The 20,966-nt window shown below is 36.6% G+C and overlaps 1 protein-coding gene across 2 annotated transcripts in view; it reads right to left on the bottom strand.

Moving 5' to 3' along the window:
* The window catches only part of tafa3b (TAFA chemokine like family member 3b), a 97,725-nt gene that overhangs the window by 24,360 nt on the left and 52,399 nt on the right, over nucleotides 1–20,966 (bottom strand). For both annotated transcript variants that reach the window (XM_067393769.1, XM_067393770.1), the window contains one exon: nucleotides 13,927–14,039. In XM_067393769.1, coding sequence (XP_067249870.1) covers nucleotides 13,927–14,038 — 112 coding nt within the window. In that variant the 5' untranslated portion in view covers nucleotide 14,039. The remainder of the gene's footprint in view (nucleotides 1–13,926; nucleotides 14,040–20,966) is intronic.

Genomic DNA, 20,966 nt, shown 5'->3' with positions numbered 1-20,966 from the left:
GAGGCCATCTGTCGGACAGCTAAAGCTTGGCCAAAATTGGGTCATGCAAAAGGATAATTATCCCAAGAACACCAGCAAATTTACAGCAGAATGGCTGAAAAAGAAAAGAATCAAGGTGTTTCAATGGCCCAGTCAAAGTCCAGACCTCAACCCGATTGAAATGCTGTGGCAGGACCTTTGAGAGTTGTGCATAAACAAATGTCCGCAAACCTCAATGAACTGAAGCAATGTTGTAAAGAATAGTGGGTCAAAATTTCTCCACAACAATGTGAGAGACTGATAAAGTCACTGAAAATTATGACTTCAATTTATTGCTGCTATAGGTAGTTCTACAAGCAATTCAATTATAGGGTATACTTAGTTTGTCACACATGGCTTCTCCATTTTGGCTTTATTTTTGAAAGGGAGTACTTTCTTTTTCACATGACTGTATGTTGGAAAAAAGGAAATAATGGGGTGTACTTACATTTTCACAACACTGAATTTACAAAACATTTAATGAATCTCATATGCCATTGCATACATTTTTGTGCTTCATGTCACAGTCCCTAAAACAAAATGCTGATATTATACTGCTAAAGTTTTGTTTCCACAGTAGTTTTACTTGCCATACAACCTTACATATGTTTGTGTTTTTCTTGTCCTGTTAACAGAATGCATATAGACTATGGCTTTCTGAAATATTCTGAAATGCCAGACAGATGCCTGTGGGAATAGACGAGAAGAGAACATGGCCAGACATGAGTATCACACAGCCTGTCTGCTGTGGTCAGGCCTCTTCCAATAATCCAGAGGTCAGTGTTCCTTCCTTCTCAGCCTGACCCACATTTACACACCTCAGTCAAACCCCCAGTGCAAACAGCCAACTCTCAAACAAATATTCTCCAATACACTTCAGACCCTTGAGAGAGACAAAAGAAGGGGTAAAGAGAAAAAAAGTGACATTTTGACGGCTGTCCAATCCCGTTGAAGCTGAAGATGTTATTCTTTCGCTTCAATTTGAACTTTTCCCCTTTCCTGTCATCCCGCACTTCTGTGTTTCCTACTTCCCTCCGCAATCATCTCTTCCTCATTTCCGTCTTGTCATCCAGAGTCTCATCAAATGTCAGAGGACAGCGTGCTGTCCCAGAGTTGTGGCTCCATCTGCATCTTAAAATACATATTTGTGGTGTGACTGATCTACCTCAGGTCCAGTGGAAGGGGTCAGCACTTTTATTCAAAACCCTGATGAGACCACCTAGTGATGGAAATGTCCCAGGAGACACTACTCTCTCTCACCGTCGCTTGTATTTTACATTTTTTTACTCAGTTGACCAAAGCTCTTCAGAAAGCCCTTTACAGACTGGTATGAGCAATAGAAGAATAGGCTGATTTTATTTGACAATGCTGTCATAATTTGCTCTCCCTCATGTCATTCCAGACCTGTGTGACTTTCCTGAAATATACTAGATGAGTCTTATCGATTCATTTCAAGCTACCATTTTCCATTTTGCAAATAGTTTTCATGAATTGAATTGAAATGAATCTTAAAATAATACATAATTATATATATATATATATATATATATATATATATATATATATATATATATATATAGTACAGTCCAAAAGTTTGGAACCACTAAGATTTTTAATGTTTTTAAAAGAAGTTTCGTCTGCTCACCAAGGCTACATTTATTTAATTAAAAATACAGTAAAAAACAGTAATATTGTGAAATATTATTACAATTTAAAATAACTGTGTACTATTTAAATATATTGACAAAGTAATTTGTTCCTGTGATGCAAAGCTGAATTTTCAGCATCGTTACTCCAGTCTTCAGTGTCACATGATCCTTCAGAAATCATTCTAATATGCTGATTTGCTGCTCAATAAACATTTATGATTATTTTCAATGTTGAAAACAGTTGTGTACTTTTTTTTTCAGGATTCCTTGATGAATAGAAAGTTCAAAAGAACAGCATTTATCTGAAATACAAAGCTTCTGTAGCATTATACACTACCGTTCAAAAGGTTGGGGTCAGTAAGAATTTTTATTTTTATTTTTTTGAAAAGAAATTAAAGAAATGAATATTTTTATTAAGCAAGGATGCATTAAATCAATCAAAAGTGGCAGTAAAGACATTTATAATGTTACAAAAGATTAGATTTCAGATAAACACTGTTCTTTTGAACTTTCTATTCATCAAATAATCCTGAAAAAAAACATTGTACACAAATATTTTGTACAATTGTACACATTAAATGTTTATTGAGCAGCATATCAGCATATTAGAATGATTTCTGAAGGATCATGTGACACTGAAGACTGGAGTAATGATGCTGAAAATTCAGCTTTGCATCACAGGAATAAATTACTTTGTGAAATATATTCAAATAGAAAACAGTTATTTTAAATTGTAATAATATTTCACAATATTACTGTTTTTACTGTATTTTTAATTAAATAAATGTAGCCTTGGTGAGCAGACGAAACTTCTTTTAAAAACATTAAAAATCTTAGTGGTTCCAAATTTTTGGACTGTACTGTATATATAAAAAAAAGTGTTATTTTGGATTAAACTTGACTGAAAATTAGAAATGTTGCCTTGGCAACTAACTGAAATAAAATAAATACTAAAATTACTAAAACGGAATAGAAATATATAAAAACAAAAAAATAATAAAAACATCAAAAGCAAAAGTACTAAAACAAACTTAAAGTTAAATGAAAACTATAAATATGTACATTTAAAAAATATATAAAAATAAAAGCTAATTCAGAATATTAATAAATGTCATAATAGCATACTTAATACTAAAATAACACTGCTTTTTGGACCCCCATTGACATTCATAATGTAGACAGAATCAGTTGAGACATACTTCATCATACATGCATCATCTTTTGTGTTTCACAGAAGAAAAAAAAGCCATGCAAGTTTGGAACAATGTGAGTAAATGACAGAATTTTCATTTCTGGGTGAACTATCCCTTTAAGAGAGTAAGAAGAGAATATTTCAAGTCAGTCTGCTTTTTCATATTCTCTAAAATAGAAGTAGCTTTTCAGTACTGTTTCTCTGCACTAGAGGACCTAACATTAAAAACATTAATCTATTAGCAGGTTCACAGGTTGGGTATGATAATGTTTTGCATAGTTATATAAAAGTTCCCTTTCAACAGCTCTCTCTCTCAAAATAACACCTCCACAATGTGAGCACTGGAATCACACTTATCAGCATGATTTTCTTTATTCTATAAAAATAATGTGTCAGCACCTTTTCTCATGCTGAATTCTGCATGAACACATGTTTGATTCTGCAGTAATCAGGACGCCTGATGGATAGGAAGCTGTTTTTGTTTATGGAGAGTGTGAGCTCGCTGCCATCTGCTCAGAGATTAAACACCATGCTCTGATGGAATACATGAATGCCCATCAAGCTCAAAGCAGCCTGCTTAAGACACTCATAACCACCCATTTTAAATCATTTACTCCAGTGCATTCTTAACACACGCACACACACAGAACAGTCTCTTTTGACCAATCAGGGGTAAGAGTGCTAAATATGACCAGAGGCACTTCTTTTCTAAAGCAATAGTCTTGGTAGAATTATAGTCAGCAAATTATAAATAAAAGCACAAAAGACATAATAATGTTGTTTTGAATAATCAAACACTAATGGAGCCTAGAGCCAGTTGCTTAAAAGAGTGCCGCAGTCCAAAAGAAATTGAAAGTGAATGCTAATAATTAATTAAACAAGGGTTGCAAAAAATACTTTAACTACGCTAAGATGAAAGCTGAAAGTAGCTAGTTACACTGCACCTTACATGATAAACGTAGCTTGCTACATTTAAGCTAGGCTACTATATATAGTTTTATGAATATTAAATATAAACATAAATACTTAAAATATGCCATTTAATCTAATACATGCAGTAGGTGGTTTCAATTCATTGTATATAAATGTTCCACTTCATCTAGCGCTCTTCTTGTATTGTAATCTGTTACAGAGTGAAAAACCACTCCAAGCAATTCAAATATCGAGAAAGTTATCTAAATGATTCAGAGTGAATCATGAATTGATTCCATTTTGTAGCCTTTTCACATTATTCATCAAACACAACAACACTACACTACTGTTTAAACTTTGGTCTCAGTAAGACTTTTTTTTTTTAAAAGAAAGTAATACTTTTACTCAGCAAGGTTGCATTAAATTGTTCAAAAATGATAGTAGATTTGAGACATTTATGTTGTAAAAATTTCTATTTCAAATAAATGCGTTCTCATGAACATTCTATTGAAATGTATCACGGTTTCCACAAAAATATTAAGCCACACATTTTTTCAACATATAATAATAATTAAAGCTGCAAGCAGCGATGAAAGGGCCCGTGCACCCGTGCCACCTCCAGTCAGTGGCTTTAGGAAACAGAGCAGGGTGGGCAATATGCATTTAAGTATATGGACTACGTCAGTCTTTTGTATTTGCCACACTTCCTGCCACCAGCTGGCTACAACTAAATTTTGGCATGTAGATGTCTTCAGGCCAGGGCACTTATCAAACATGTGAAGCTTGAGGCAGATTGGACATTGTATGCTTGAGTTACAACAACTTCCTGTTTCATGATGATAATAGCATGCTTTAGCACTTAGTGTTGCTAGCATGTTTTAGAATGTGTGCAGCATAGCAAAAATTAGCACTCAATTACATATTTGTTTATAGTAGTGCATCACAGTCTTAAACATAACACTTCCTGTTGCCAGTGGGTGGCACTATTACTATAGCCTAACTGAATATAGTCATGTAGATGTGTTCAGGGCAGGACTCTTATCAAAGGTGAAGTTTGGGGCAGGTTGGACATTATATCAGTCGATTAACAACAGCTTCCTGTTTAATGGCGAAACATCAGACTTTGTCAGGCCGCCACGGACGCACTGTTCAACAAAAACTCAAGATCTTTGCCATTTAACATCACTAAGGCCTTAAGATTAGACTGACCAAATATGATGTTGATCTGGTTAAACTCTATGAGGAGGTAATCACAGTGTTAAACATGACATTTCCTGTTGCCCACAGGTGGCGCTATGACTGTATGCCCGAGTTACAACAACTTCCTGTTTCATGGTGAAACATCAAAATTTGTCAGGCTGCCAAGGACACACCCTTTAGTGAAAACTCAAGATCTTCGCAATTTAACGTTGCAAAGGCCTTTAAATTAGACTGACTAAATTTGATGTTTATTTGATCAAATCTGTAGGAGGAGTTTGTTAGGGTAAGCAAGCAAGAACAATAGCAAAAAATGGCAGATGGAGCGATAATAACTAACATGATTCATGATTACATGATACTTTTAGTGATATCTGTGAATTGTCTTTCTAAATGTTTTGTTAGCATGTTGCTAATGTACTGTTATATGTGGTTAAAGTTACCATCGTTTCTTACTGTATTCACGGAGACAAGAGAGCCATCGCTATTTTCATTTTTAAACACTTGCAGTCTGTATAATGCATAAACACAACTTCATTCTTTATAAATCTCTCCAACAGTGTGTAATGTTAGCTTTAGCCACGGAGCATAGCCTCAAACTCATTCAGAATCAAATGTAAACATCCAAATAAATACTATACTCACATGATCCGACGCAAGCATGCAGTATGCATGACGAACATCTTGTAAAGATCCATTTGAGGGTTATATTAGCTGTGTGAACTTTGTAAATGCACTGTATTATGGTCAAGAGCTCGATTTAAACTCGCTCAACAGGGAGTGCACGATTTAAAGGGGCCACGCGCTGAATCGGTGCATAGTTAATGATTCCCCAAAAGAGGCAGTTAAAAAAATTAAAAATCTATGGGGTATTTTGAACTGAAACAAATTCAGGGGACACCTTAGACTTATATTACATTTATTAAAAACTGGTTCTAGGGCACCTTTAAAGTATAACGTCTGGAAATGGCAAAACTGCAAAAATTTTGCAGAGAAAATTCAAAATATCTCACTCCTGTTGGGTTTTCAGATTTTGCTCCTAGGAACTTTTTTGTAGGTATTGGGCTGTTACATGTGTCTACCGAATTTCATACTTGAAATGTAGCGCGAAGGCGCTTTATTAAAATTTTATAGGTGGCGCTATCGAGTCATTTTCCCACACCTAATTCTGAAACCCATATCAGATGTACATTTTCACCACTTGTGACACGTGTGTTTTTGAGCATATTTAGGCCCCCAAAAATGTGATTCATTTCAGAGAAGAATAATTGACCGAGCAATTATAATAGTGTCCTCACACCATCGGTGCTTGGGCCCTAATAATATGAAATGTCTCTTGAGCAGCAAATCAACATATCTGAATGATTTCTAAAGGATCATGTGACATTGAAGACTGGAGTAATGGCTGCTGAAAATCCTCACAGGAATAAATTACATTTTAAAACATATTAAAACAGCAGACATTGTAATACTATTTCACAATTTTTACTGCTGATCAAATAAGTGCAGCCTTAATGAGCATAAGAGATTTAATTCAAAACATATAAAATTCTTACCAGCCCCAAATAGTAGGCTAATGTAAAATACTGGACACACAGCTTGACTGATGAAATATTCATAGACAAAATAAAACATTTGCCAACGCTTCCCTGATATGTAATGAACTAAATACAATAGCTTTGCTACTGAAGTGACATGATTTCAAAAATAGCGACACTAAAGCCCAAAAGTGGTGAAAAAAGATGGTTGAATAAAACTGAATGAGGCTGGGGAGCTCTGGGAGGGTTTGATGGTAGTGTGACCTACATGTTTTATCCAGCAGATGAAACGGAGCAGCGTGCTTGAAAGTTTCACATTTTTAATTCTCCTTCTGTGTCTCTCACAGGCCATATGGGTGTCTTGGACAGGCTGTGAACAGTCACAGAAAGAGCTCACACACAGCAGTGAATTCATGCTAGAACTCAAGAAAAAAGGAGTTAAAGAATTGTGAATCTTTTTTATAATCTCTTTTCAGGCAGTCTGAAATGGTCTGCTTTCAGAATTATTACAGAACAAAAAGAAAGACCTTCAGCAGTATGACATGAACAGCAAAACTCATATACTGTACCAGGGAGATCTGATAAGTCAGTCGCAATACAACAGCTATCGAATATAAAAAGAGTATGTACGTGTGAGAAATGTTTTTTCTATATATCATCTAATTTGCGAAAATTATCTCAAAACTGAAAAACAATGTTTTATACTGACAAACACTGAGTGAAAAAGCTCATTTTCTTTGTCACAGTTATAGTGAAAGCAGAGTGTTAATCACTGTAAAAACACAAATAGCAGAAGGGAGAAAATTAACAGCTCCTGTTGATATGTTTTATATAATTTTCTAAACATACATTATAATTCTTAATTACTGAAAAAGCCATGCTGACATCTCAAAGATCAGTGCTTGAACATAGAAAGAATGTGACTCAGAAATGTCTGGTTTCATTGTTGATGTTCAAATACACAGAAAGAGAGAGTATATAAGAGGTGGCAGATTGGGGATAAAACAAGGTCAGGGGTGACAGAAATCATAAAAACATGACAGCACCTTAAGGTAGGTGAGCTGTGTGACAATGTGACCATCAGACACACTCAAACTCACAATCAGTGATAGAGAAACAACTTTAAATCTCAAAGCTCATCATTTTGAGTGTTAAACAGTAAAAGCTGCTATTGGAAAAGAAGTTTGCTATGCTACAAGCAACAAATAGCAGTTACTCTGTAAGAGGGCAAAAGTCTTTAAACATATAACTTTCAGATTATATCATTTTAATCAGAAAAGTATTTGTGGCTAGTATTTGGCACAAAAAGGCTTTCTGAATGAATGACTCTCAAATAGGATGCAAGTGTTAAACTTTGACAAATAAATTTACACTAAATAACTATAAAAACTGGTTTGTAATCTCCACTAGAGTTTATAACATAGTCTGTAGCAAAAAAGCAGTGATTAACAAAGTATTTTGTTACAAAAAAGACTGAAGATGCTATGCAGTGACCTGAATCAATGAGTCATGTCTTTTTAAATCGGTTCATGCACACAAACAATCCAAATTTAAAAAATGATTTCCAAACATAGTTATTGAAGTATTTTGTTACAAAAAGTAGTCTATTTTGCTAATAAAAAAAGAAAAAAGAAAAAAAGAAATATGCTAGCCTACACAGCGACTCAAACTGGTGATGCGATTCTTTTTGAACAGGTTAATCTCCATGAATTTTCCCACTGAACAAATTCACTAATTCGCATTGGTTTTTCAGACCAATGCTATATATTGAATAAAGGAGTCAAAAAAGTAGTTAATAACATGATTTTTGCCATTCAAAAAAACCTTCGAATGCTACATTTTAGACTAAAATATAAAATGAGACGAAAACAGTTATAAGTATTTTGTTTTTCAGTCGGTTTGAATCATACTAATTAACTGAATCAATTTCCAGTGCTACATATTAAAGGTGCCCTAGATTCAAAAATTGAATTTATCTCGCATAGTTAAATAATAAGAGTTCAGTACATGGAAAAGACATACAGTGAGTCTCAAACTCCATTGTTTCCTCCTCCTTATATAAATCTCATTTGTTTAAAAGACCTCCGAAGAACAGGCTAATCTCAACATAACACCGACTGTTACGTAATATTTGCATATGCCAGCCCATGATTGAGGCATTACACAAGGGGATCCAGTATTAACATCTGGATGAAAGGCATTAGACAAGGGCAGAACGTCTGGATGTGCACAGCTGAATCAACAGACTAGGTAAGCAAGCAAGAACAATAGCAAAAAATGGCAGATGGAGCGATAATAACTGACATGATTCATGATAACATGATATTTTAGTGATATTTGTAAATTGTCTTTCTAAATGTTTCGTTAGCATGTTGCTATTGTACTGTTAAATGTGGTTAAAGTTACCATCGTTTCTTACTGTATTCACAGAGACAAGAGCCGTCGCTATTTTCATTTTTAAACACTTGCAGTCTGTATAATTCATAAACACAACTTCTTCTTTATAAATCTCTCCAACAGTGTAGCATTAGCCATTAGCCACGGAGCACAGCCTCAAACTCATTCAGAATCAATGTAAACATCCAAATAAACACTGTACTTACGCGATTAGACATGCTGCATGACGAACACTTTGTAAAGATCTATTTTGAGGGTTATATTAGCTGTTTGAACTTTTTTTTATGTTGTTTAAGGCAAGCGCGAGCTCTTGGGGCGTGGAGCACCAGATTTAAAGGGCCACACACCCTGAATCTGTTCATTTCTAATTATGCCCAAAAATAGGCAGTTAAAAAAATGAATTTAAAAAAATCTATGGGGTATTTTGAGCTGAAACTTCACAGACACATTCAGGGGACACCTTAGACTTATATTACATCTTTTAAAAAAAAGTTCTAGGGCACCTTTAAACTAATATGAGTCAAAAAGTTACTCAAATCTTTGAATCAATTCTTTTTTACATTTAATTTCTACGAATCTTCCCATTAAACCAACTCAATTAAACAGGTTTTTTAGACCAGTGCTACATATTAATTTAATATATAAAATGAGTCAAAAACATATAATGCTACTGTAGCACAAAAAGCAACACTGAATTATTTCGCTATTAAGATGCTAAACACACAGCGATTTGAATCAGTGAATTGATACTTTTTGAACATGTTACTCTCCATGAATCTGAAAAGTTTTTCAGACTTTGCTTCACAGTTCGCTCCACTATAAAGCTTCTTTCACAATTATAAACTCTTTCCTCTACGTCCTTGCACCACACCATTCCCACTGAAATCAACTATTCCTCTTCATAGTTTTGATGTCACTGGTCTCAGTGTCTTGCTTAGGGTGGGCAGGTTTAGGAGATGTCAGAGAGACTCATGTTTTACAGGGCAGAAGGGCACAGGACACACACACTCACACACTCACACACACTCAGAGGGCAAGAGAGCTCAGGACTGCAGTCATCCACAAGAGCCGAGTCTCTTCCTGCGTTTCATCTCATGACACACTCATCTGTCTCGGTCTCTCTTTCCACACTTCTGTCTCTTTCTCTTCTTTATGCCCTTCAATGGATCTCTGCAGCCCTTCTCCCTCCTTTACTCTCTCTCACTCTCTCTAGGGATATTAGTTTTATTGAGAGGATGAGCCTCATAAAGAATGACCTACAGTAGCAGCAAACTTTCTGGCTATATTCCCTGTGTATGTGTGTGTGAAAAATACTTCACTCTCATTTAGCTCATTGTCCCTGAAGCCTTTGCTGCTCGTAGAGAAGAAGAGTTTGGAGTTATTAGTTTTTTCCTCCCAGTGGTTTAGTGTGTGTGTGTTCAGTCACCTTGCTCTGACCTGTTAGCAGTAGTGTGTAATTAACTGATTGTCTATTGAACTATTTCCCACCTCTGATTGGCTCACGTTCAACTTCTGGACTACTTTTCCAATCAAAATGAAGAATTATTTTGTAGGGATGGTGGCCAACAAAAGCATGCAGATTTCATATTCTAATTACAAATAGGGCTTTACACACTCCTAAACTGTAAACAGAGACACTATGTGTGATTATAGGGACCTACATCAATGCATTCCATTAGTATGTTGTAAAATTACATTAATTACATGTATTTTTAAAGTTACAATAAAAAGCAATTCATTCACACTGCAGCGAGACGAGACAAGAGAAGTTCACACAGTGAGTGAGTCATGTTGTCAAGAAATGAAATCTGCTCACCACAAAAGAAAAGAAATAAGCAGTACAGAGGCTCAATGCATTATCAGACTGTTATTTTCAAACAATTCATATTAAGAGTATCAGGCAAATAGCCTAAAATTATGGCACTAGTTTTTAAGAAATAATTTTCTTTTCTTGACTTGTGTTTTGCTTTAATGGACAAATACTGCATAAGCAGCTTGTCTACAAATTCAGCATTGCAACATGCTTAACATCAAAATTAACAAATAACAAAGCTTACATTTGATTTACTACCAATCTAAGATAGTTTAATAAAGTTAAGAGAATGGTAAATTGCATTCAAATGTTTGGTTTTTTAAAAAGAAATTAATACTTTTCAACAAGGATTCTATTTCAGATAAATGCTGCTCTTTTGAACTTTCTATTCATCAGTAATAATAATAATAATTTTTCAGCTTTCAAAAAATATTAAGCAGCACAACTGTTTTTAACACTGATAATAATTGGGTAACAAATCAGAATATTAAATTGATATTAGAAGGATCATGTGACACTGAAGACTGGAGTAATGAATGCTGAAAATTCAGCTTTGCCATTATAAAAATATATATTTTTTAAATATATGAAACTATAAAACTAAAATTAAAATTACTACATTTTAATAATATTTCATAATTTTACACTTTAGTTTTTACTGTATTTTTGATTTCATAAATGCAGCAGTCACTCCCCGGCTGAAATAAAGGTGAGGAAAGGACCTAAGTGCAGCAGTATAAACTCAAAAACCAGAACTCAGGGCACAAGAACAGAACAACTGGGGTATAACGTGATGTGAACTGACTAAGAACTGAAAGAAACACAGGGCCTTAATACACAACCAAACCAATCAATGAAGTGAACCACAGCCAAGGCAAAGATGAAGGTGGGAGCCGGGGCAGAATTCCCAGCAGGAGGGCCAGGACGCAGGCCAACGGTGGAGTTGAGGGAGGGAGGAGCCATGGTGGAGGCTGGAACCAGGGGGATGACTGACTGAGAAGCGGCTGCTTGAGAAGACCCATGTGAAGATGAAAAACTGACTGGGCAACATAGAAGTTCCTGGAGGGCAGGGCAGCACCACAGCAACAAGCCACCGAGGTGGAGTCGGTGCCAGAGGACTGGGATGAAGGCAGAGCGACTCAGGACCAAGGCGGACCTAGGGGGAAGGAGGAGCCCGTCGGACCCAAAGGGGTGAAGGGACAAAGCACAGCTGCAGTCCCAGAAGTCCATGGCGCAGATAGAGCGACAACTGACCAAGCGGCGCTCGAGTGATGAGGAAGCCCAGGGATGTCGTAGGGACAATGGTCCCGAGTGGAGCCGAGAGGGCGAGGAGCCAAGCTGGAGCCAACTGGTCAATAGGCCGAGGTGGAATGATGGGCAAGGAGGTTCTAGGCTGAGATAGTGGGACGACACTCCAGCACTGTGCTAGCAGACACAAAGCCCAGGGCACATCCAGGCAGGGAGGTGGAGCCAGTGTGGGAGAAGCTAAAGGGCTAAGAGGAGACAGTGCAGGCAGGGCTGAAGGACTGAGGAGTGCAGATAGGAATTTCACAAATAGTTCTCTAGGTAGACACAAGAAAGACAAATCTCTCAGGAAAGACACTCTTGGCCAACACGGAACAGGCAGATATTTCTTAGTAGGCTTACTTGTCACAGACAGAGGTGATGGAAGTGAGAGGCAGGGCGGGAACACAGACTTCAGTAAGTTAACTTGGTGCTGGGTGATGTAACCGGTTCAGTGCAGGGTGACAAGACAGGCAGAATACACTCAAAGTCAATCAGTAAATCTTTTTTCACCACAGTAGAGGAGGTGGGGCTCTACTTCATCCCCTCAAACTCTACCGAGATTCCCGTTGGGATTGACGATGTGGCCAGCTCACACACCTGGTCAGATGTTTCTTCGGGCTCAGACTCCGGGAAGATCACTGGCACAGTCTCTTTCCTCACGTCAAGCTCTGGCTCCGCGTCTGCGTTGGGCTCAGGCTAGTCCTTCGCTGGGGTGGTGGCAATGTCTGGCACATTCTTTTCTTCTTCACTCTAGAAGGTGGTAAAGGGGGAACCATTGTGGAGGAGTATCCACTCCACGTACTCCTTAAAAGTACCTAGACACTAGGCAAGCGCATTCTCGTTTCAGTGTTCAAGCTTGTTCGGAAAACTACACACAAACAGTCATCATTGTAGTGGACAAGGTGGTAGAGATCCAAAACTGCCAGTGTGTGATTCTCTAGGAACTGGTTCCCCTGTGAGAGGAGGAGGATATGATCTGCTGCTAGATCCATTTTTGGTCAGTTCATTTGTCACAGTCTGGTTGACATAAAGGCCAGGAAAGGATCTAAGAGCAGCAGTATAAAGTTTTTATTAAAAAATAACTCAAAAAACAAACACTCAGAGAACAAGAACAGAACAACAGGGGTATAATGTGAGGTGAACTGACAAAGAACTGAAAAAAACAAAGGGCTTAAAAACACAACCAAACCAATCAATGAAATGAACCACAGGTGTAACTGAATCAGTAACCAAGGCGACAAACATGGTAATTAACACAGACGGAAAAACTAGAACAAAAGAAACATGCACAAAACACAGGAAAACTGAATATAATACAGCAGCCTTGGTGAGCATAAGAAACTTTTTTCAAAAACAGAGACCCTGAACTTTTAAATGGTAGTGTAACTTGCCTACAAAACAGCTAATCAGAAGCTTTTTGTATAAATCAGAATCAATATCATCTTTAATTATTATAAGAGAAACAAGTATTTAGGACAAATAAACTCTCATCATTTCAGCAGCTCTTTCTACTGGAACATTCTGCAGTGGCCTCCACATGACCCCAGAGACGTCAGTGTCCTGCGGTCCATCAGCGCTCCTTCTCATAAATAGAGAACATTCTCTAGACTATTTTAAGCTGATCTAAGCATCCACCTACCACTGAGCCATCTACAAAACACACTACTTTCTGTCTTTGGGTTGTGCTCATCTTGTTCAAATTTCTGGTTTAAAAAGATATAAGAACCAAGCAAAAACTTCAGATCCTTGAAATAAAAATAGAAGGAAAATATTTATGGTAATAGCGCCCCAAATCTGACTTCATGCGCCCCAAATCTGACTTCATGTTTTTTAATGAGATGGGTCATTAAAATGATCAAAGTTTAAATGAAAATAAAACAATAACAACAGGCTTGACTGAAATGAACTTTGACCTTGACTTACCGATGTGACTGCGGTGAGAGGAGGCGTCAGACAGGTGACCCCAGAGAGACAGAAGGGTCAAAAACACCAGCAAGAACCACGCGCACACCCTCTGTACCGCCCGCTCCTGCATTCTGAAACACACAAACAAACCATATCAGCACAGGAGCATTACACTGATCAGAAAGGCTATTAGACCGCATGTTTCTAAAGGGGATCTCATTCTCTCCTCTAGCGCTATCTAAATGTCATCATGCTCTCGCTGAATGTGTTCTGATACACTGCTGAGTGCACCAAAACACAGAAATATACAATTACTTACAGAGAGAGAGTAAGCTTTCTGGGTGGGTCTGGGTGTTCAAGGCAGATAATAAACCCCTAGTGGTTGTTGTTGGTACTGACGTTGGTACTCTTCTGAACTTTCATGTCTATTTGTTAAGGCTGCATTTATTTAATAGGAAATACAGTAAAAACATTAATATTTTGAAATATTATTACAATTTAAATCTGCAGTCCGTAATTTTTACCTCTTGTCTGTTTGAACCCTGAAACTGCATTTATTTGCAGAATTATCATCTTTACGTGGGTTGTGCATCAGTACGGCCCCTCATTATTTCAAGCTTACCATTGTGAATCAGGCTAAGGTAAGGATATCGTTTTGAACACTGGCTGGTTATGTACTTGCTCAAAATTTGATTTTATAACAAAAAAAGTTATAGACTGCAGCTTTAAAATAACTGTTTTCTATTTTAATGTACTTAAAATTTCATTTATTTCTGTGGATGGCAAAGCTGATCCTCTGATTTAGTGCTCAAGGAACATTTCTTATTATTATCAATGTTGAAAGCAGTTGTGCTGCTCAAAGGTGCCATCAAATTGAAAATTTAATTTACCTTGGCATAGTTAAATAACAAGAGTTCAGTACATGGAAATGACATACAGTGTGTCTCAAACTCCATTGTTTCCTCCTTCTTATATAAATCTCATTTGTTTAAAAGACCTCCGAAGAACAGGCGAATCTCAACATAACACCGACTATTACATAATAGTCATTATGGATCTTGATCATTAATATGTACGCCCCCAATATTTGCATATGGCAGCCCATGTTTTCCAAACATTACAGAAGGGCAGCGAGTATTAACGTCTGGATGTGCAAAGCTGAATCATCAGACTAGGTAAGCAAGCAAGGACAATAGCGAAAAATGGCAGATGGAGCAATAATAACTGACATAATCAATGATATCATGATATTTTTAGTGATATTTGTAACTTTCTAAATGTTTCGTTAGCATGTTGCTAATGTACTGTTAAATGTGGTTAAAGTTACCATCGTTTATTACTGATTCACGGAGACAAGAGCCATCGCTATTTTAATTTTTAAACACTTGCAGTCTGTATTATGCATAAACACAACTTCATTCTTTATAAATCTCTCCAACAGTGTAGCATTAGCCGTTAGCCACCGAGCACAGCCTCAAACTCATTCAGAATCAAATGTAAACATCCAAATTAACACTGTACTTACGCGATTAGACATGCTGCATGACGAACACTTTGTAAAGAACCATTTTGAGGGTTATATTAGCTGTGTGAACTTTGTTTATGCAGTGACAGAGTCGAGAGTTCTGGGGGGGCGGAGAGCGTGAGCAATTAAAGGGGGAACAGCCCTGAATCGGCACATTTCTAATTATGCCCCAAAATAGGCAGTTAAAAAATGTATTTTAAAAAAATATATGGGGTATTTTGAGCTGAAACTTCACAGACACATTCAGGGGACACCTTAGACTTATATTATATCTTGTAAAAAAAAAAAACGTTCGATGGCACCTTTAATATTTTTATGTAAAGAGTGTAAAATTTTTTCACGAATGGAAAGTTCAGAAAAACAGCATTTATTTGAAATATTTATAACATTTTTGTACCATCATAATGTCTTTCATTTCATGAAAAAACCCATAACAGTTCGCACTTTGACCGAGAATAATTGAGACTTCTGAGGAATATTTGTGTTGGGTCTGAAATTAAATCACAAAACTACATAGACCATTAAAATAAAAATAAAAATCTTCTTCTTTCCCGTTTCTTTCATACCCTGATACTATTTTAATCCTACAGACAGATTTAAGTATTTAATTTGGAGAGAAAACAAAAGTAGATCATTAATTCGCAAAAGTAGTAAAATCTGAAAATGCAAATGATACAAATAAACTCTATATACACATGTGTGTAGTTGTGTGTGCTTATGCTATTACTGTAAGCACATCTAAGAGGAAGTTCAGAAGACATCATGTGAGAGAGCATTTAATAGTATCAGCCAGCCAATAAGAGCACACTTTCATCTTCTGTGGAAAACAGACAGTTAACAGAATTTTGGTACAAAGAGAAGTTTGTGTACATTTTCTATTGATCATGGCAAAAGCTATTCATCCAATGATGATCAAATGATGGAGAAAAGTTTTGTAACTGGGCACATATCCAAAAACATGGCATTGATGAGAATCTGCATTTTAAAGAGCTGATTCAGGTGCTTGGACTGCAGTGGTGGAGCGATGTTCAGTGTTGCCAAGTCCACGGATTTCCCGTGGAATAGGGCTAATTTAACAGTGTTGCCACGGGTTGTTTTTTATGTCAGTGGGTTAAAGCGACCTCAATAACGTAATACTTAGCCCCTGGAATGCTAATTTTACCAGGGGAACCCCTCCAAAAGAATTCTGATTTTACCCAATGGGATGTGATTTTTACCAGGGGACCACCCCTGAAACGCTAGTTTTGAGTAGCAATTGGGTGGGTTTTGTTGTAAAAACCTGGCAACCCTGGCGATGTTGTACAGTAGTTTCTGCATCCTCCACAATCTCTAGCATACAGAATTGGCTTGCAAGATGGGGAATTGCACTGTCTAAATGACGTTCAGCACTAATTTTGGGCATGTTTGCACCATTACCTGATTTGCATAATTCCTTTAGTGAATTGGGTGCTAACACAACACAAACAGCATGTGCAAATAAATGACATTATTACTGGGCACAGTTCATTCTTAGTGAACTCTCCCCCATTATTCCCCCCTGCAGTTTTATAATGGAGGTCTGTGAGTTGCTCCTTTGATTAGTATCAATGTGTTTAATAATGAATTTGCCTTTTTACATTCATGGTACACAATACACACATAAACTAATGAAACTTCAGACAAAAATAGCTATTCAGCAGATTGAAATAGATAGATTTTGTGTGGGGAAAAACAGAAAAGTGTGTGTGGAAGAAAGAGAGAGAGATAAACAACATGAAGAGGTGATTTGGAAATGGTCTGCCTGGCTAAGGGAAGTCTATGAGTCGCTGTGGGAATGTGTCAGATTATGCAGATTTAGCGTACTAATTATCTTTCAACCAGCAGAACTCACTAGAAATCTCTCCTGTTAAAAGCTGAGGGGTGGGGAGGAAAGCCCCTGCCTGGAGGGAGTTATTACAGTGTGCAGGTAGACAGACACGAAAACACAAAAAAATACTGACTGTCATTTATGTTCTCACATCATACCCAGAAATCTGCAGTTTAATCTTTGCACCACTAGTGAAACCAGTCCTTTTCCAAACGGGTTTCCCACACACTCCCTGGCCCACACTGCTGTACAAACAGATAGTTCCTGGGTTTACTTATAGTTCTGTCATGACAACTCTCAGGTAACTGAGATTGGCATGGTAATGGCTATGGCAATGTTAATGTATTTGGTCTTGGCGGAATAGATCTGCTACGCTGCTGCAAAGCAAAGCAAGTACCGAGACTTGCTACTGCCAATATATTCACAGACATTGCTGTGAGCATGTAAGACATGCTGCTGCTGCAGATGCACATGTAACATACACAAATTAACCCCGTAGCAGATCTACACAGGTGGAGCTGGGGAAGGAGGAGGGTTCTGAAAATGTGCTGCAGACTGCTAACAGCAAACAATCAGCTGTGTAGATAATGATGTGATCGCTATGCATCAGCCTGCACCGTCTAGAGTTTCATGGCAGAACTAGGTAATCACTGCATATTAAGTTGGGATAGAATAATTTTAGCATAGAACATTTTAAACACACTCATATTAACGTTTAATTCTGTAATCAGTATAGGCATGTGACGGTATCAAATGTTAATGTTGCGATAATTGCTGAAGCTTTTATCATGGTATACGGTATTATCGCAATATTGAAATAAGTTCATAGTATAAGACAAGGTGTCATAGTATAAAAGGTTTAAGAAGTCTTTTTCTTATAACAAAAAAACTTTGAACATTATTAAAAATATTACAATAACACAAAAAAAAATAAAAAGTAAAATTTTTCAAACATATTAAAGTGCAAAAGAATTATAAAGAACAGGAAACACTTTACAATATATTAGTTAATGCATTAACTAAGATTAAGAATGAGCAATAGCTACATTTGTTAAAGAAGGTATTATTTTTTGTTAATGTTCATTAAGAAATACAACTGATCATTGTTAGTTTTAGCTCAGGTCCATTATAACTTTTGATTTTAGTAATGTTATTAAACATTAACTAAGAAATTAACATTAGGATTAATAAATGCTTTATGAGTATTTTTCATTGTCAGTTTGGTAGTAATGAATTAACATGTTAACTAAGGAAGCCTTATGTCACTAAGTGTTACTGAACAATAACAAATAATCAGAACATTTTCAGTCATTATAGAGCATGTTGTAGTCTGGATTAAAATATAAAAATGTTAAAGTTTGAAAATAAATAGTCTATTAAGTCTTTAAAGCTGCAGTCCGTGATTTTTCCTCTTTGTCGCCGTCTCTTGTTTGAAACCTGCAATTGCAGTCAGAACAGTTATCTGTACGTGCGTTGTGCCTCGGCACAGCTCGTCAGCACGGATCAATCTAATGTGTGCTGTCAGTCACCGCACCGGTTTGGATACTGAACTTCAGAATCACAGATTCTACGTCTTGAAAGTATCACCAATATAAGAATTTTCACTGGAAAATATCATCTGAACAAGTAAGTAACATTTCTGCAACTTTTATTCTGACCAACTGAGGAAAAAAGCATTAGGCCTACAATAAATCGTGCTGCCAATGATGATAAAATCTAACGATCCTTAGCTCGGATCATGCCAAACCGTGCAAATTATTATTACTGTTATACTTTGCTCTCAAATTGTTAATGTTAGCAACATCAGCATTTCGTCACTGATGATTGTCATTTGGACCTTTCTGGATTACAATCCACCATCAAAATCATAAATTTAATTATTTCAGCTGCTGTGAGAACAGGCTATAAATGATCCGCTACCAGCAGCTAGCCTGGACGGGACTCCTTCCTTTCTGTTTGCGGACGTGACGTGATGACGCACAGAGGAACTGCTGCATGCTCAAATTTCCCACGGAAATCCACCATGTCGCTCTTATTATAAAACATTATTACAAGCGTACTGTTGTGAATCGAGCCAAAACTAATGAGATAGTTTTGAACATTGGCTGGTTATGTACTTGCTCAAAAATTGATTTTGGATCATTTTTAACCAAAAAAAGTTACGGACTGCAGCTTTAAGAATTAAGTATTTGGTGTTATGATGAACAACATTGCAAATACAAAAAAAAAAAAAAAAGAATGGCTGTTTGAAGCATTTGAAATACTGTTCAGTAGCACAGCTGCTTTGTTTATGGCATTTCCGGGGTAACCGCAGCATTTCTGCAGTTCCATCAGCATCCTCTGCTGTCAGAGAGTGAACCTGCACTTTCATTCAATGCGTCTCCTTCACTTGTTCCGCCATGTTGGGCTTGTTTACATGCGCATATCTCTTTGATGCAGCTTACAGAGGTGCATTTAATTATTTGGGCATTTTATACTCTTAATGGGGAGGGTATTCTAAAAATGCATTATAAAAATTTGAATAATTTGGTATTTTGAAGTGCCCGTGATAACAATATCTTGCATATTCTTTATCGTGATATATCCTATTACCGAATATCGCCACATGTCTAACTCAATACTATAAAAAAGAAAATAGTGAAATTACAATTTATAGTCAAGTCTCATTCCATTTAGACTGTAATCAGTCATTTTTAAATTAATATCCACAAGGCTTCATTACAAGCTTTATTATACTTCCTAACATTGTCCTTTTGGAATCTCAACAGACTGATCACACAGCAGAAGGGCATTGTGCATGTAAGTGTGAGTAGGTGTTGTTGGTGGTGGTGTTTGTGTGTTGAGTTGAGTGTGTGTATATCTGTGTTTGCTCTGGCTGCTCTTCTTTGATAGCTAAACTTCCGCTGTGTGTTCATTAGTTCTTTAGGAGCTCTCAGTAAACACTGCCAAACACCCACTGGCTAGCGTCATCAACATGTCTCTGCATTAATACCAGTCAAGCTTAATCACTAGCAAATCTACAGCAAGACTTTAATTGCTAGCTATTTAGTGTTTGCAATTCACTTTCAATGTCAGAAAAAGGCGAAGAGTCTTAAACGAATGTGAATTTTCACTTTTATTTACTGTACTGATATGGGTTTTTTTTTTACCCTTTTTCATATGTACTTTTTTTTTTCAGTTCTCCGCTAACAAAGGCCTGCAATTGCAGCAAATGTACTGTTATTTTTCAGACCAAAAAATACACTGCAAATGACATTGACTGTAAAAGAGAAAAAAATAGAGAGAGAATGATTATGGTTGGAATTGTGCATTGGGAAATTTATTTATTTATTTTTTTTTTTTTTGATCAATTGATTCAGCAAAAACATTTCACTCACTTCTTTCCTGCATTCAAAAGTATAACAATCTTTATTTGCCAAATACACTAAACTGTACTGAAGATAGACGTACAGTATTTGTTAAACTGGTAGAATTTTTAAGTTAAAACCTAAGAAGCAGTATTTTAGACAGTATTTCAGAGAAGGAGGGGCAGCAATTCAGAGGTACAGCATAAGAAACTATTTCAGAAACAGAGCAGCAGAATTTTTAGAGGTATAGGATAATAATTCAGAGGTATATGATGGTATTTCAGAAACAGAGCAGCAGTATTTCAGAGATAAAAGTGCATTAATTTAATGTTAAAGGATG

The sequence above is a fragment of the Chanodichthys erythropterus genome, chromosome 9 (genome assembly GCF_024489055.1).
Source record: "Chanodichthys erythropterus isolate Z2021 chromosome 9, ASM2448905v1, whole genome shotgun sequence".
In the NCBI taxonomy this organism is placed as follows: Eukaryota; Metazoa; Chordata; class Actinopteri; order Cypriniformes; family Xenocyprididae; genus Chanodichthys; species Chanodichthys erythropterus.
Note: the sequence above shows the minus strand (reverse complement) of the source record. Positions and strands in the feature narration are given on the sequence as shown.